Source organism: Oncorhynchus gorbuscha, linkage group LG20 (assembly GCF_021184085.1).
Source record: "Oncorhynchus gorbuscha isolate QuinsamMale2020 ecotype Even-year linkage group LG20, OgorEven_v1.0, whole genome shotgun sequence".
NCBI classification, from domain to species: domain Eukaryota; kingdom Metazoa; phylum Chordata; class Actinopteri; order Salmoniformes; family Salmonidae; genus Oncorhynchus; species Oncorhynchus gorbuscha.
In genome coordinates, this window is record NC_060192.1 from 17,202 (window position 1) to 32,356 (window position 15,155).

Sequence of the window (15,155 nt, forward strand, 5' to 3'; positions counted from 1 at the left end):
ATTCTCAGCGTCAACAAAACTCTTAAGTGTGTTTGGCTCTCTCTCTCTTGGCCACACCTGATCTTAATGAGTGCTTGTTTCCTTTTGAGATGTGGTCTGGTTGAATAGACTTAAATTAACACCTTTTGTATGAGTTTTAAAAAAACATGTCATGCTAGTTCCATGCTGGCGGCACAGTGGACTAATTCTATGGATAGAGAACAGAAGAGCATTGATTTAAATCTCACTGATGCCATGCCACAATAAGCAATGTGTTTGCATGATTAATGCCTAACCAAATTCATTTGTGCTTGGAGTTCAAAGCAGTTAACCTAAACTAAGCTAGCAGTGTTATTAAAAGTATTACTGAAAAATGATATGAAAGTTTTAATGAAGTTATTAAAAAAGCTCCATATCCTTTAAATTTAGTTCAAAACGTTCAAAACATTCACAACATTTAGAGAATGATCTCATAACGTTATTTTAATTGGCTCCAATAACCTATAATTTCCATTCTCAGAAGTTAACAAAACCTCCCAGGAAAACTCAGGGAACCATAGTAAAACGTTCTCAGAACCTCCCTGCACCTAAAAATTAAGTTCCAAGAACAGGTGGGAATTTTCACTTCCGTTCTCAATGTTTAAAAACGTTCTGTTTACCGGTCAGAAAACGTATGACTTCTTTCCCAGAACCAAAGGGAAACCAAAAACGAACTTCCAATTGACAATATGTGCTAGCTGGGGAGCCAGTCCCCTCCTACAATTGTGCAGGAAGATGGTGCAAGCGCTGACAGATCAAACGTCAATGGTGCACGGACGGATCTCATATGGATAAAACTCTGAGTTGGTAAGCAACCCTCGTTTTCATTGCATTTTGTCATTAATCCACTGTTATTATTGAATGACCGCCATTTTCCGCTATTATGGTTTAAAATAAAGCTATTTATGGTGTCAACACCAATCGTCTCTATCTGGCTGCGTGAGCAGTGAGGCAACTGGTTTAGGAAAATTGTCATGTCTCCGATAGTGATAGCTTTATTCTATTGGATTGTAATGTTTAATATGTTTCGATAGGCTCGGATTAACAGTTTTGTCCAAACAGATTTCGGTGCGCTAAAATTAAATGTGGGCGCAACAAATATCCCTTTCTATTTAAACCAGGGGTGTTTGTTTTGATAAACCACTGCACCTGTTCTGTAAAACAGATGGGGCCTAGGTTGATTTATGTTATCATTCGGCCTAAACTGATTTCTTATCATTCGGAATTGCACACTTCTCAAGATTTTGGCAACCACAATATGTTATTTTCCTTATTTTTTTTGCAATGCAATAAACACTAGATTATTCTGCAGCACAATATATGGCTTTTGTATTATTTCCCATGACAATTGTGACCAACAGGATTAGTGACATGGTATTGACAATATAAGCACATGCACATAGTTTGTACCCTATGAAAGTGTGTATTCACTGGGGATCATCTGACTCTTGACAGGGGTGGTGACCAGAACAGCCCAGAACATCACTGACAGGGGTGGTGACCAGAACAGCCCAGAACATCACTGACAGGGGTGGTGACCAGAACAGCCCAGAACATCACTGACAGGGGTGGTGACCAGAACAGCCCAGAACATCACTGACAGGGGTGGTGACCAGAACAGCCCAGAACATCACTGACAGGGGTGGTGACCAGAACAGCCCAGAACATCACTGACAGGGGTGGTGACCAGAACAGCCCAGAACATCACTGACAGGGGTGGTGACCAGAACAGCCCAGAACATCACTGACAGGGGTGGTGACCAGAACAGCCCAGAACATCACTGACAGGGGTGGTGACCAGAACAGCCCAGAACATCACTGACAGGGGTGGTGACCAGAACAGCCCAGAACATCACTGACAGGGGTGGTGACCAGAACAGCCCAGAACATCACTGACAGGGGTGGTGACCAGAACAGCCCAGAACATCACTGACAGGGGTGGTGACCAGAACAGCCCGGAACATCACTGACAGGGGTGGTGACCAGAACAGCCAGGAACATCACTGACAGGGGTGGTGACCAGAACAGCCAGGAACATCACTGACAGGGGTGGTGACCAGAACAGCCCGGAACATCACTGACAGGGGTGGTGACCAGAACAGCCAGGAACATGTGATGTCACTCAGCCTGATCTAGAAGCATGGGGCTGAGGCTAGTTGACAAGGTAAGTTCATTCTGAATATTGATACACCCTCAGTTACTGTTCATAAAGATGACTACAAGGCACCTGAGATGCTTATTTCTAGATTCAATTAACTGTTTTTGTAGAATTTGCGATCAAATATAATTACTGATGCACTGTCCACAATAGGCCTATGTTTTGTACAATTATATAGCATAATATTATAATGTCACATATGGTCCAAAGATTCCAAATACACTGTCAAGTTTAGGTTAATTTAGCAAGTATTCAGATCCCTTTTCCCACATTTTGTTACATTACAGCCTTATTCTAAAATTGATTTTTTTTTAATTTAAAAAATCATCAACCTACACACAATACCCCTTAATGACAAAGCAAAAACTGTTTTTTGAATAAATTTTTACAAATGTATAAAAATAAAACATATTACATTTCCATAAGTATTCAGACACTTTGCTATGAGACTTGAAATTGAGCTCTGGTACATCCTGTTTCAGTTGATCATCCTTGAGATGTTTCTATAACTTGATTGAAGTCCACCTGTGGTAAATTCAATTGATTGGACATGATTTGGAAAGGCACACACCTGTCAGTCGACCGTGCATATCAGAGTGAAAACCAAGCCATGGGGTGAAAGGAATTGTCCGTAGAGCTCCGAGACAGGATTGGGTCGAGGCACAGATCTGGGGAAGGGTCTGCAACATTGGAAGTCCCCAAGAACACTGTAGCCTCCATTATACTTAAATGGAAGAAGTGTGGAATCACCAAGACTCTTCCAAGAGCTGGGCACCTGGCCAAACTGAGCAATGGGGGAGAAAGGCCTTGGTCAGGGAGGTGACCAAAAACGTGATGGTCACTCTGACAGTGCTACAGAGTACCCATGTGGAGATAGGAGAACCTTCCAGAAGGACAACAGTCTCTGCAGCACTCTACCAATCCGGCCTTTGTAGTAGTGCCCAGACGGAAGCCACTCCTAAGTAAAAGGCACATGACAGCCCACTTGGAGTTTGCCAAAAGGCACCTAAAGGACTCAGACCATGAGAAACAAGATTCTCTGGTCTGATGAAACCAAGCTTCACATCTGAATGCCAAGCGTCACATCTGGAGGAAACCTGGCACCATCCCCACGGTGAAATATGGTGGTGGCAGCATCATGCTGTGGGGATGTTTTTCAGCGGCAGGGACTGGGAGACTAGTCAGTGTCAAGGGAAAGATGGATGGAGCAAAGTACAGAGAATTCCTTGATGAAAACCTGCTCCAGAGCACTCAGGACTTCAGACTGGGGTGACTCTTCACATTCCAACACGACAACGACCCTAGGCACACATCCAAGACAATGCAGGACTGGCTTCGGGACAAGTCTCTGAATATCCTTGAGTGGCCCAGCCAGAGCCTGGACATCTCTGGAGAGACCTGAAAATAGCAGTACAGTGACACACCCCATCCAACCTGACAGCGCTTGAGAGGATTTGCAGAGAAGAATGGGACAAACTCCTCAAATACAGGTGTGCCAAGCTTGTAGTGTCATACCCAAGAAGACTCAAGGTTGTAATTGCTGGTGAAGGTGCTTCGACAAAGTACTGAGTAAAGGGTCTGAATACTTATGTAAATGTAATATTTTAGTTAAAATATAGTTTTTTATAATAACAATTTAATCAATTTTAGAATAAGGCTGTAACATAACAAAATGTGGAAAAAGTGAAGGAGTTTGAATGCACTAAGTCACCAGTTTGCCCTGCAAATGGGATTTGAGCAGCTTTTTAACTCGAAGTCAGATCGACAACAAAGCACTAACATTGATCTCGGCACCCAGAATCGAATACAGTGTACACGCTGGCCAGTTAATTTGATTTTGTTACCTTCCTGTAACAGTCTGTCACTAAAGACTAACAAGCAACACAGCAATAACTATTGATGTATATCATTTACATGTACCCCCCCATCTTTTCCAGCAAGGGCAGCAGAGCCAGAAGATGGTGATCTTCGGAGCCATCTTCCTCCTTATGACCCTCCTCATCCTCTATAGCTCCAACAGTGGCAATGACATCAGCCCCTTATACAGTCCCTTCAGGGCGTCCACGCCTCATCACGCCATCAAGGTCACCAACCTCAAGAAATGGGCAGGGAAGGAGGGTTATGTTGCTGTCTATGGAAACAAGGTAACTCTCACTCAGGGTTGGAATTACAGAGAAATTCTATGGAACGTCTATTTAATCTTGGAGACCTGGTCAAGAAGGCCACCCTAATATAAAACACATGGGAGCTCAACCAAAAATATATATATATTTTTCAACATATTGTACATAGGGCAGAACAAGTATTTAATCAGAACTTGCAGTACACTACAAACCGGTAGTGGAGAGCGGGGCAAATTGAACCGTCTAGAGAAATATAGTTTATAGGTTTCTAACAAAGATATCTACATATTTCAGGATGTTGTGTATCCCTCAGGAATTAATGTAAACATTACAGGTAAGTTGAGCTGTGGAACAGGATAAGTTCAGCCGCCTAGAAGTGTCAGTACTGAATTGAGTATTACCACTACCTTTTTAAATCCATGTATATCTTTATTTCCCAAACAATTTAACACAATCCAAACCACTTTCTGTCTTTTTAATAGTTTGAAGCATATTTTAACACTTGCTTACTACGTAACAAACACTTTGTACTTGGCTCAACTTACCCTATGGCCATTGGCTCAACTTACCCTATGGCCATTGGCTCAACTTACCCTATGGCCATTGGCTCAACTTACCCTATGGCAAACATTTACTATATTAGCCCACACAGTTACAAGTCATACTTGAGTAAAAGTAAAGCTACCTTAATAGAAAATGACTAATTTGAAAGTCACCCAGTAAAATACTACTTGAGTAAAAGTCTAAAAGTATTTGTTTTTAAATATACATAAGTATCAAAAGTAAATGTAATTGCTAAAATATCTTAAGGATAAGTGTAAAAGTATAAATAATTTAAAATTGCTTATACCACAATGTTTTATGTATTTATTGATAGCCAGAGGCACAGTCCAATGCTCAGACAATTTAGAAATCAAGTATTTGTGTTTAGTGAGTCTGCCAGATCAGAGGAAGTAGGGATGACCATGAATGTTCTCTAGATGTGTGATTTTGACCATTTTCCTAAGCATTCAAAATGTAACGAGTACTTTTGGGTGTCTAGGAAAATATAAGGAGTAAAAAGTATATTATTTTCTTTAGGAATGTAGTGATGTAAAAAGTTAAGTATCTACTTAAGTACTTTACACCACTGCAAGGATGCACTTTCATGCTAGGTTTAGGACCTCATATTGAAGCTTATAGAGACCCCAACAGATGTACAGAACAATCTTAAAATGATCTACTATAGTTTTTATACAAGCATCATAAAACCTCTATCAAATTTTTGGGACCTAACTTGCTTATCACTTTTTCCATGTGATCTTATCCTTCACAGACTCTATGGAATGATGACCTCTTCCTAAATATTTGGTCAAATTATTACTTTTATCTATTAACGAGTGGCTCAATGTAGCCCTTTAGCTCAATTTACCCCACTCTCCCCTACAGTAAGCTTACCCACCATAATAGTATGGTTGTAATAATCATATGAATATGCAGGGCCCCCTTGTAACAATCAGTATAACATAGAAATGTACTCTCAACCACAAGCCTAAAAACATTACTATTTGCTTCCCCCAAAGGGTTAAAATAATCTGGGTCAAGTCAGCTATTTTTAGGGCACCTCCAGTAGTCTAGGTGTAATTTGACCCCTGTTCCCGCTCACACTTGCGGCATCAAGTTGTATCGGTGGATACATTCTCTTTTTAAACACTGGTTAAATGTAGCTATGTACTGCGTGATTCATAGACGCGATCATGCACAGCCCAAAAACAAAACATGCATTTATTTTTAGGAACATCCCAAGTCCAAAATGAAGTAAAACTTCACTGTCCCGAGTGGAAAGCTGTTGCACAGTCCATACAACTGTGTTCATGTAGCTGTGTAGAATTGTGGTGTGCTTGTTTACAGTACATGTGCAGTGTATGTTCATATTTGTGCATGGATCTTTCATTAAATGAGTCCCTTCTGTGTCGTATAACTTGGTGGTTCAACTCAACACACATGTTCAATTTAATAATCCAAATGTTTTCCCATCTCAAGAGATACAATAAAAGAAAAGAGTGCCTATAATGTGCCAAATAAAGTAGCAGGGTTGACTTAAAATCAGCCACAAATCCCCTTGTGACAAGGGAATGGAAGCTTCCCAGCTAGCACATTTGGTTCCTTGGAAGTTGTGGGAATGTTTTTTGGTTTCCTGTTGGTTCTGGGAACGAAGCCATACGTTTCCTGACCGGTAAAACATTTTTTTTAATACGTTCTGAGAACGCAAGGTAAATTTCAGCTGTTCTGGGAATGTACATTTTTGGGAGGTTTCATTAACGTTTGAGAATGGAAATTAGAGGTTGTTTTGAAGGTAATTAATGTTCTGAGAACATGTTTCAGTAAGACTTGTAATAATACTGCTAGCTTAATAATACTGTTTCAATGCTGGCTTAGTTTGGGTTAAGTGTTTTGAACTCCAAGCAGAGATAGGACACATGGAAATTAATTTGCTTTGGCATTAATCTTAAACTTCATAACTTTTTTTATTGTGTTCTCTATCCATTGAATTAGTCAACTGAGCCACCAGGATGGAGCATGCCATCTTTATTTAACTCATACAAAGCTGTTAATTTTTGTCTATTCAAACAGACCCTAATTTCAAAGGGAAAAAAGCACTCATTAGGATCAGGTGTGGCTGAATTTAGTGGGCGTGGCCAACACACATGAACACACTTAACAAGAGTTTTATTGAAGCTGAGAATGGAATGTAGGATTTTAACCTTTTTGGGATAGGGGGCAGCATTTTCACTTTTGGATGAATAGCACGCCCAGAGTGAACTATTACTCTGTCCCAGATGCTAATACATGCATATTATTATTAGTATTGGATAGAAAACACTCTGAAGTTTCTAAAACTGTTTGAATGTCTGTGAGTATAACAGAACTCGTATGGCAGGCGAAAACCTGAGAAAAACCCAACCAGGAAGTGGGACATCCTGAGGTTTGTAGTTTTTCAAAGCTTGGCCTGCCGAATACACATTGAGATATGGATGAGGTTGCATTTTCTAGCGCTTCCACTAGATGGCAACCGTCTTTTGAAATTGGTTTGAGATTTCTACTATAAAGGAGGGGCTCATGAGACCTCTTGAGTCAGTGGTCTGGCAGAGTGCCTTGGTCTCATGACGCGCGCTCCCGACAGGGTTACTTCTCGTTCCAGTGCTTTTCTGAAGACAAAGGAATTCTCCGGTTGGAACATTATTGAGGTTTTATGTTAAACATCCTAAAGATTGATTCCATACATCGTTTGACATGTTTCTAAAGGACTGTAACGGAAGTTTGAGTTTTTGTCTGTATGAAGTGCCTGCGCCTCATGAAGATGGATTACTGGGCTGAACACGCTAACAAGTGGCTATTTGGATTCCTGGGAGTGCCTTCTGATGAAGATCATCAAAGGTAAGTGAATATTTATGGTGTTGTTTCTAAGTTTGTTTATTCCAAAATGGCGTATATTCCTTTGGCTGTTTTGGGTCCTGAGCACCGTTCTCAGATTATGCTTTTTCCATCAAGTTTAACAAATCTGACACAGCAGTTGCATTAAGAAGTCTAGCTTTAATTCTGAATAACACTTAGAACTTTTGTCAATGTTTATTATGAGTATTTCTGCAAAATCACTGGATGTTTTGGAATCGAAACATTACTGCACGTAAGGTGCCAATGTAAACTCAGATTTTTGGATATAACTATGCACATTATCGAACAAAACATACATGTATTGTGTAACATGCGTGTCATCTGAAGATCATCAAAGGTTAGTGATTAGTTTTATCTATTTCTGCTTTTTGTGACTTATCTTTGGCTGGAAAAATGGCTGTTTTCGACTTGGCTATGACCTAACATAATCATATGTTGTGCTTTAGCTGTAAAGCATTTTTTTTTATCTGACACAATGGGTAGATTAACAAGATGTTTCTTTCATTTGTTGTATTGGACTTGTTAATGTGTGAAAGTGACATATTTCAAAACAAAACAAATTGAATTTTACGCGCTGCCTTTTCAGTGGAATGTTGCGCTAGAAAGGTTAAATAACATTCTTAGAATGTTCTTTGAATGTTACCAATGTTTTTATGGAACTTTCTCAAAACATGACTTTAAATAGAACCATGAGAGAACGCTATGCTGAAGTACTGAAATTCCCACCTACAGCGCATTCGGAAAGTATTCAGACCCTTTAACTTTTTCAAAATGTTACGTTACAGCCCTATTCTAAAACGTATTACAATTTATTTTCTCATCAATCGACACAGTACCCCACAAAAAAAACAGAAATATCTCATTTACTTAAGTGTTCAGACCCTTTACTCAGTACTTTGTTGAAGCACCTTTGGCAGCGATTACAACCTCAAGGCTTCTTGGGTATGGGTGCTACAAGCTTGTCACCTGTATTTGGGAGTTCCTCCCATTCTCTGCAGATACACTCAAGCTCTGTCAGGTTGGATGGGGAGCATCACTGCACAGCTATTTTCAGGTCTCTCCAGAGATTTTCAATCGGGTTCATGTCCGGGCTCTGGCTAGGCCACTCAAGGACATTGAGACTTGTCCCAAAGCCACTCCTCCTTGGCTGTGTGCTTAGGGTTGTTGTCCTGTTGGAAGGTGAACCTTGCCCAAGTCTGAGGTCCTGAGTGCTCTGGAGCAGGTTTTCATCAAGAATTTCTCTGTACTTTGCGCCGTTCAACTTTCCCTTGATCCTGAATAGTCTCCCAGTCCCTGCCACTGAAAAACATCCCCACAGTATGATGCTGCCACCACCATGCTTCACCTTAGGGATGGTGCCAGGTTTCTTCCAGATGTGCTGCTTGGCATTCAGGCCGAAGAGTTCAATCTTGGTTTCATCAGACCAAAGAATCTTGTTTCTCATGGTCTTATAGTTATTTAGGTGCCTTTTGGCAAACTCCAAGAGGGCTGTCGTGTGTGTTTTTAATGAGGAGTGGCTTCCATCTGGCCAGTCTACCATGAAGGCCTGATTGGTGGAGTGCTGCAGAGATGGTTGTCCTTCTGGAAGATTCTCCCATCTCCACAGAGGAACTGGAAGTCTGTCTGTGACCATCCAGTTCTTGGTCACCTCCCTGACCAAGGCCCTTCTCCCCTGATTGCTCAGTTTGGCTGGGTGGTCAGCTCTTGGAAGAGTCATGGTGGTTCCAAACTTCTTCCATTTAAGAATGATGGAGGCCACCGTGTTCTTGGACTTTCAATGCTCCAGACAATTTTTGGTATCCTTCCCCAGAGCCTTACCTCGACACAATCCTGTCTCAGCGTTACAATTCCTTCAGCCTCGCGGCTTGGTTTTTGCTCTGACATGCACTGTCAGCTGTCTGTCTATGGGTTTCTTAAAGCTTGTGAGGGGCAGCTGTCTATCTATGGGTTTCTTAAAGCTTGTGAGGGGCAGCTGTCTATCTATGGGTTTCTTAAAGCTTGTGAGGGGCAGCTGTCTATCTATGGGTTTCTTAAAGCTTGTGAGGGGCAGCTGTCTATCTATGGGTTTCTTAAAGCTTGTGAGGGGCTTGTGAGGGGCAGCTGTCTATCTATGGGTTTCTTAAAGCTTGTGAGGGGCAGCTGTCTATCTATGGGTTTCTTAAAGCTTGTGAGGGGCAGCTGTCTATCTATGGGTTTCTTAAAGCTTGTGAGGGGCAGCTGTCTATGGGTTTCTTAAAGCTTGTGAGGGGCAGCTGTCTATCTATGGGTTTCTTAAAGCTTGTGAGGGGCAGCTGTCTCTATGGGTGAAAGGCTTGGCATGTTATGCTCGACCCACTTAATTTTACACCACAAAACACCAGTAGAAACAGCTCACCTGCTTTTACACTATGATGTGACTATTAGATGTTTAATGTTTAATTTGAATCTTTCAAAAAATATATATTATAATGAGAGTTTTGGGGGCTACGTGGGTTAAAATCTTCCAGATAAATCGGAGTGCACATAGGGACATTTTGGCAAGTCATTATTCATATAAAAATCAGATGTATTGCATTTCGCTTTGTGGTCTATATTAAAGGGCACTTAATTTAATATAGCGGGCTTTTAAAATCCAATATTGGTGCACAATGTCTACTTAAATATCAAATGGATAAACGGGACTCATTTAATGGAACGACCCGCATGAGAGAGAGAATTATATACTGTATATATTTTCTGACATTTATCCATTCCCTCTCCAGAATATGACCCTGCACTGCCACCACTGTGCTCTGGTGACCAGCTCCAGCCACGTACTGGGCAGCGGGGCCGGACCGGAAATCGACCACACCCAGTGCGTGATCCGCATGAACGACGCCCCCACCACAGGGTTCGAGCGTGACGTGGGCAACCGGACCACTCTCAGAGTGGTGGCCCACTCCAGCGTGTTCAGGGTGGTCAGGCGGCCCACCGAATTTCTCAACCACACGGACCATAACTCTGCGGTCATATTCTGGGGACCGCCCTCCAAGATTGGGAGAGAGGCTAAAGGAACGCTGTACCGTCTGATCCAGAGAGTGAGCATGACCTACAGTAACCTGTCCAGCTTCACAATCACGCCCAGCAAGATGCATAAGTTTGATACACTCTTTCAGAAAGAGACTGGGCGAGACAGGTGGGTGAAAGGGATGAAGGTGGGGATGAGGATGGAACAATGGGGATGATGCTAAATGAATTCAGTTTCATGATATTTCAATTCAATATGGGAATTCAGCTTCAATTGATGAATCAAATTCTAATTGAATTCTAATTACATTTCTTAATGATGATGATCACAACATGAGGATTTTCCTGGAATCTAATGATAGGGGCATTTCTATCAAGAAAAACAAAAGCTTTCTTAATATATATTTTTTTCTCACTAACATTTTATCCTACGGTTTCCTTCCAAAGAGCGAAGTCTCAGTCCTGGTTGAGCACTGGCTGGTTCACCATGGTGATTGCCATAGAGATGTGTGACAATATTGAAGTGTACGGGATGGTTCCACCCAGTCACTGTGGGTGAGTATGAACAAAGGCTAAACATAACGCTAAATCGCTAATAGCAATCTTATCAATCACTTAAATCAAACTATTACATTGTGTAAATCCTAAATGTGTTCAGTGAGCAAATGGTTAATCTATAATACTGATTTATTATGAAACCATTGTCTGCAATTGACAGGATTGCTTTCATATACACAATGTAATATTATGTATTATGATTGTGTTTCTATGAAAGAAGCATGGCGAAGACTTTTGGGTCGAAACGTTGCACTGTAAAACAGCGAGGGGAACATTCGACAGTGTGCGGGTATCTATCTTTCTTGTCTACAAAGGAGCCATAGAGTAATTGCTATCCATTATGTATGCGGATTGTCTTTGAGCACATTGTCAATGCAGTCATTTGTAGCACCCCTTCTCCTAGAAAAAAGCCCCAGCCCAAGAAGATGCCCTACCACTACTACAAGCCCAGGGGCCCAGAAGAGTGTGTCACCTACCTGCAGAACGAGAAGGGCCGAAAGGGGCCTCACCATCGGTTCATCACGGAGAAACAGGTGTTCGCACACTGGGCCAAGCAGTATAATATCAGCTTCACTCACCCCACATGGTGAGATGACTGGTTCCTCTCACAAAGGTATGCCCCCTTCTCTGAATGGTAGTCATTTTTCTTGGGAATTACTGTAAGCCCTGTGATGACTTGAAGGAAATACATGAAGTATTTATTTCACATATGAAGCTGTGGGCTTGGTTTGTAACAAATAATATAAATTAGAAATGTGTTTTTTATTTTCCAAAGCTAGCTACAAAAAAAAGGTTTACAATCTAAGTCTTACAGGAGTTAATACTGTTTTTCTGTGTACCGTAGAAAATTAAATTCCAATGAAATTCCACACAGAAAAAAACTGAAAAGTCCTGGAAACCTTAGATTTTTTTGCTTTCTTTTATAGCTAGTTTGGTCAAATAAAAAACACATTTCTAATTATAGGGCAACTGATGTTTAATGTAAATATAAACAAACAAAAAATATTTTTACATGTTTCTAATGTTTGTTTTAAAAAAGTCCCCAAAAGCAAATGTTATAATATAATATCAACTTTCTCATACTGAGGGGAGATTGTATTATCCTAGACGTTAAAGGAATTTGTTTCAGAGACACATGCTTATAGACAGTATGGCTCAAAGTAAGTGACATGTTTGTTGCATTACGTTATCCAATCAAACCATGTGTGGCTTTCACTTAACACAGTAAAAATACCAACATTAGAACACGTTAAGCTTACATTTATAGCACTGTAGGTTGGCTCGTGCCAACCCAATGGAATCATAACATTCCTGTTGAATGTAGGGGTGTGTGAGATTAAGGCGTTCACACAACTGTGCTGTACTGGATGCAGAGTTTATCCTGTCAAACCATGACACAAACGAACATTGTCTCGTCATCTTGGACCCTTTACCTCTGTGACATCCTGAGGCATGCAGCTGTTGGAGTCTGAACGATCCAAAAGAATGTATTTCGTTATTTATTGTTAGCATTGTGCTGATTGACTTGTTATTCGTCATGAATGTTCTGTAATGTGTCTTGAGAACAAATAACATTTGAAAAAAGATGCATGTACATGACGTTTAAATTTGCATGGAATCCCATACACAGGGGATAGTAGAAACACAGGACAAAATGGAATCCCATACACAGGGGATAGTAGAAACACAGGACAAAATGGAATCCCATACACAGGGGATAGAAACACAGGACAAAATGGAATCCTATACACAGGGGATAGTAGAAACACAGGACAAAATGGAGTCCTATACACAGGGGATAGTAGAAACACAGGACAAAATGGAATCCCATACACAGGGGATAGTAGAAACACAGGACAAAATGGAATCCCATACACAGGGGATAGAAACACAGGACAAAATGGAATCCTATACACAGGGGATAGTAGAAACACAGGACAAAATGGAATCCCATACACAGGGGATAGTAGAAACAGGACAAAATGGAATCCCATACACAGGGGATAGTAGAAACAGGACAAAATGGAATCCCATACACAGGGGATAGTAGAAACACAGGACAAAATGGAATCCCATACACAGGGGATAGTAGAAACACAGGACAAAATGGAATCCCATACACAGGGGATAGTAGAAACAGGACAAAATGGAATCCCATACACAGGGGATAGTATAAACACGGGACTAAATGGAATCCTATACACAGGGGATAGTAGAAACACAGGACAAAATGGAATCCTATACACAGGGGATAGTAGAAACACGGGACAAAATGGAATCCTATACACAGGGGATAGTAGAAACACGGGACTAAATGGAATCCTATACACAGGGGATAGTAGAAACACAGGACTAAATGGAATCCTATACACAGGGGATAGTAGAAACACACCTGCTGACCTGATACAAAAGACAAGGAGTACCACCAAGAACATCTTATGGTTCTTCACTTGTGCTGTGATCTTCTATCCTTGAATAAAAAAATGCTGATGGTACAGAATGTCCATTCATTTGATCCCAGAAGTATATAAAAGGTGTGAACTATTAGTCCTTTTGACTTCCTTTCAGTGATGGTTTGTCAGTGGCCACTTCCTGTTACGAACCTTTGGCCTTGTCTGGAACTGTGGCTGCGATTTTCTTCCTCAGGCTGGACATGGAGATCAAGATGGCCTCCTGTGGAAAAAACACCGGGTGGATAAAGACGGGTCAGGTTGAACTCCCAGCTGATATAATGAAAGATAACAGGCCCTGAGTTTTTCCTTACCATGTATAGAAACCAGTGGAGGCTGGTGACTTGAAAGAGTGAGGAGGATGGAAGACCCACGTTTATAGGCTTGGACCGAACAACAAAGCGCACTTGAAAAATCATCAAAGACAAATGTATTTTAACCGAAAACGTTTATTAAAGACATTTATAGTAAAATATTATGGGGAATAGGAATGAGAGCATCTTACACTGTTGGGAAGGGCAGCAGTGATTGTATGAGGCATGAGTAGGTGTTTGGAGGCTTGACTTCAGTGCAGGACAGGGTTGAGGTGTTCAGAGGCTTCAGTGCAGAAAAAGGTTGATCATGGATGGATGTTGTTGGAGAAGAGCCCAACTCCTCCGCTAAGGACAGGACAGGATTTGACTGGGAGGACAAAAAAACACAATGAGTTCGTTCGTCCAAGCAAGGAGTAAAATCACATTGATGTGTTATAATGTGATTGTGTTTGTCTATGTGATTGACTCTTCATAGTAATTGAAAGACCATGTATAGGGGTACTCACAGTGCTTGGAGAGGAAACATTCAATGTGCCAGTGGATGAAATGGTTCTTCAGAGGAGCACAGGGCTGTCCTGTTTAAAAAAATAATTATTAGGCAAGTCCGTTAACAACAAATTCTTATTTACAATGACGGCCTACCAAAAGGCCAGGAAATAAAATTTTAAAATATAAATATAGGACAAAACCCACATCACAACAAGAGAGACAACACTACATAAAGAGACCTAAGACAACAACCTAGCAAGGCAGCAACACATGTTAGCAGCCCAAAACATGGTACAAACATTATTGGGCACAGACAACCGCACAAAGGGCAAGAAGGTAGAGACAATACATCACTCAAAGCAGTCACAGTGAGGTTTGAGAAGGAAGGGAAGTGAGACTACCACTTGCTGGAAAATATGTTGTGTTCAATTAACTAGGTAGGCCAGACCCAGCTGCTATAGAGAGCAATAGTAATGGCATCTTTTGTAGGCACAAACTCCGCCGTGGTTCGTTGGACAAATCCCATGGCAAAATTGTGAAAACAAGGTCTGTGGTAAACGCAGGCTTGAACCTTGTTTTTCACAGAATTTAAGTTAAATTTAAAAGCAAATGCTATAATGGTCAT

General features: G+C 41.0%; 1 protein-coding gene across 4 annotated transcripts; it reads left to right on the forward strand.

The window, feature by feature from the left end:
- The first annotated feature begins 668 nt into the window (after positions 1–668).
- Positions 669–14,638, forward strand: LOC124007456 (alpha-N-acetylgalactosaminide alpha-2,6-sialyltransferase 6-like). 4 transcript variants are annotated; one of them, XM_046318033.1, is made up of 8 exons: positions 669–825; positions 1,474–2,182; positions 4,114–4,320; positions 10,476–10,888; positions 11,167–11,274; positions 11,495–11,566; positions 11,681–11,890; positions 13,924–14,638. In XM_046318033.1, the coding sequence occupies exons 2-7, from the start codon at positions 2,159–2,161 to the stop codon at positions 11,865–11,867; spliced, it is 1,011 nt and encodes a 336-aa protein (XP_046173989.1). In that variant the 5' UTR covers positions 669–825; positions 1,474–2,158; the 3' UTR covers positions 11,868–11,890; positions 13,924–14,638. The 4 variants fall into 4 exon arrangements, with proteins under 4 accessions (XP_046173989.1, XP_046173988.1, XP_046173990.1 ...); XM_046318032.1 differs by lacking the exon at positions 13,924–14,638 and having other exon boundaries at positions 11,681–13,775; XM_046318034.1 differs by lacking the exon at positions 13,924–14,638 and having other exon boundaries at positions 11,498–11,566; positions 11,681–13,775.
- Positions 14,639–15,155: the final 517 nt, after the last annotated feature.

Coding starts and splice junctions, on each gene's coding strand:
- LOC124007456 (XM_046318033.1), top strand. CDS start 2,159: ATGGGGCTGAGGCTAGTTGACAAG. Junction 2,183..4,113: donor GGCTGAGGCTAGTTGACAAG/GTAAGTTCATTC, acceptor CATCTTTTCCAG/CAAGGGCAGCAGAGCCAGAA. Junction 4,321..10,475: donor TTGCTGTCTATGGAAACAAG/GTAACTCTCACT, acceptor TTCCCTCTCCAG/AATATGACCCTGCACTGCCA.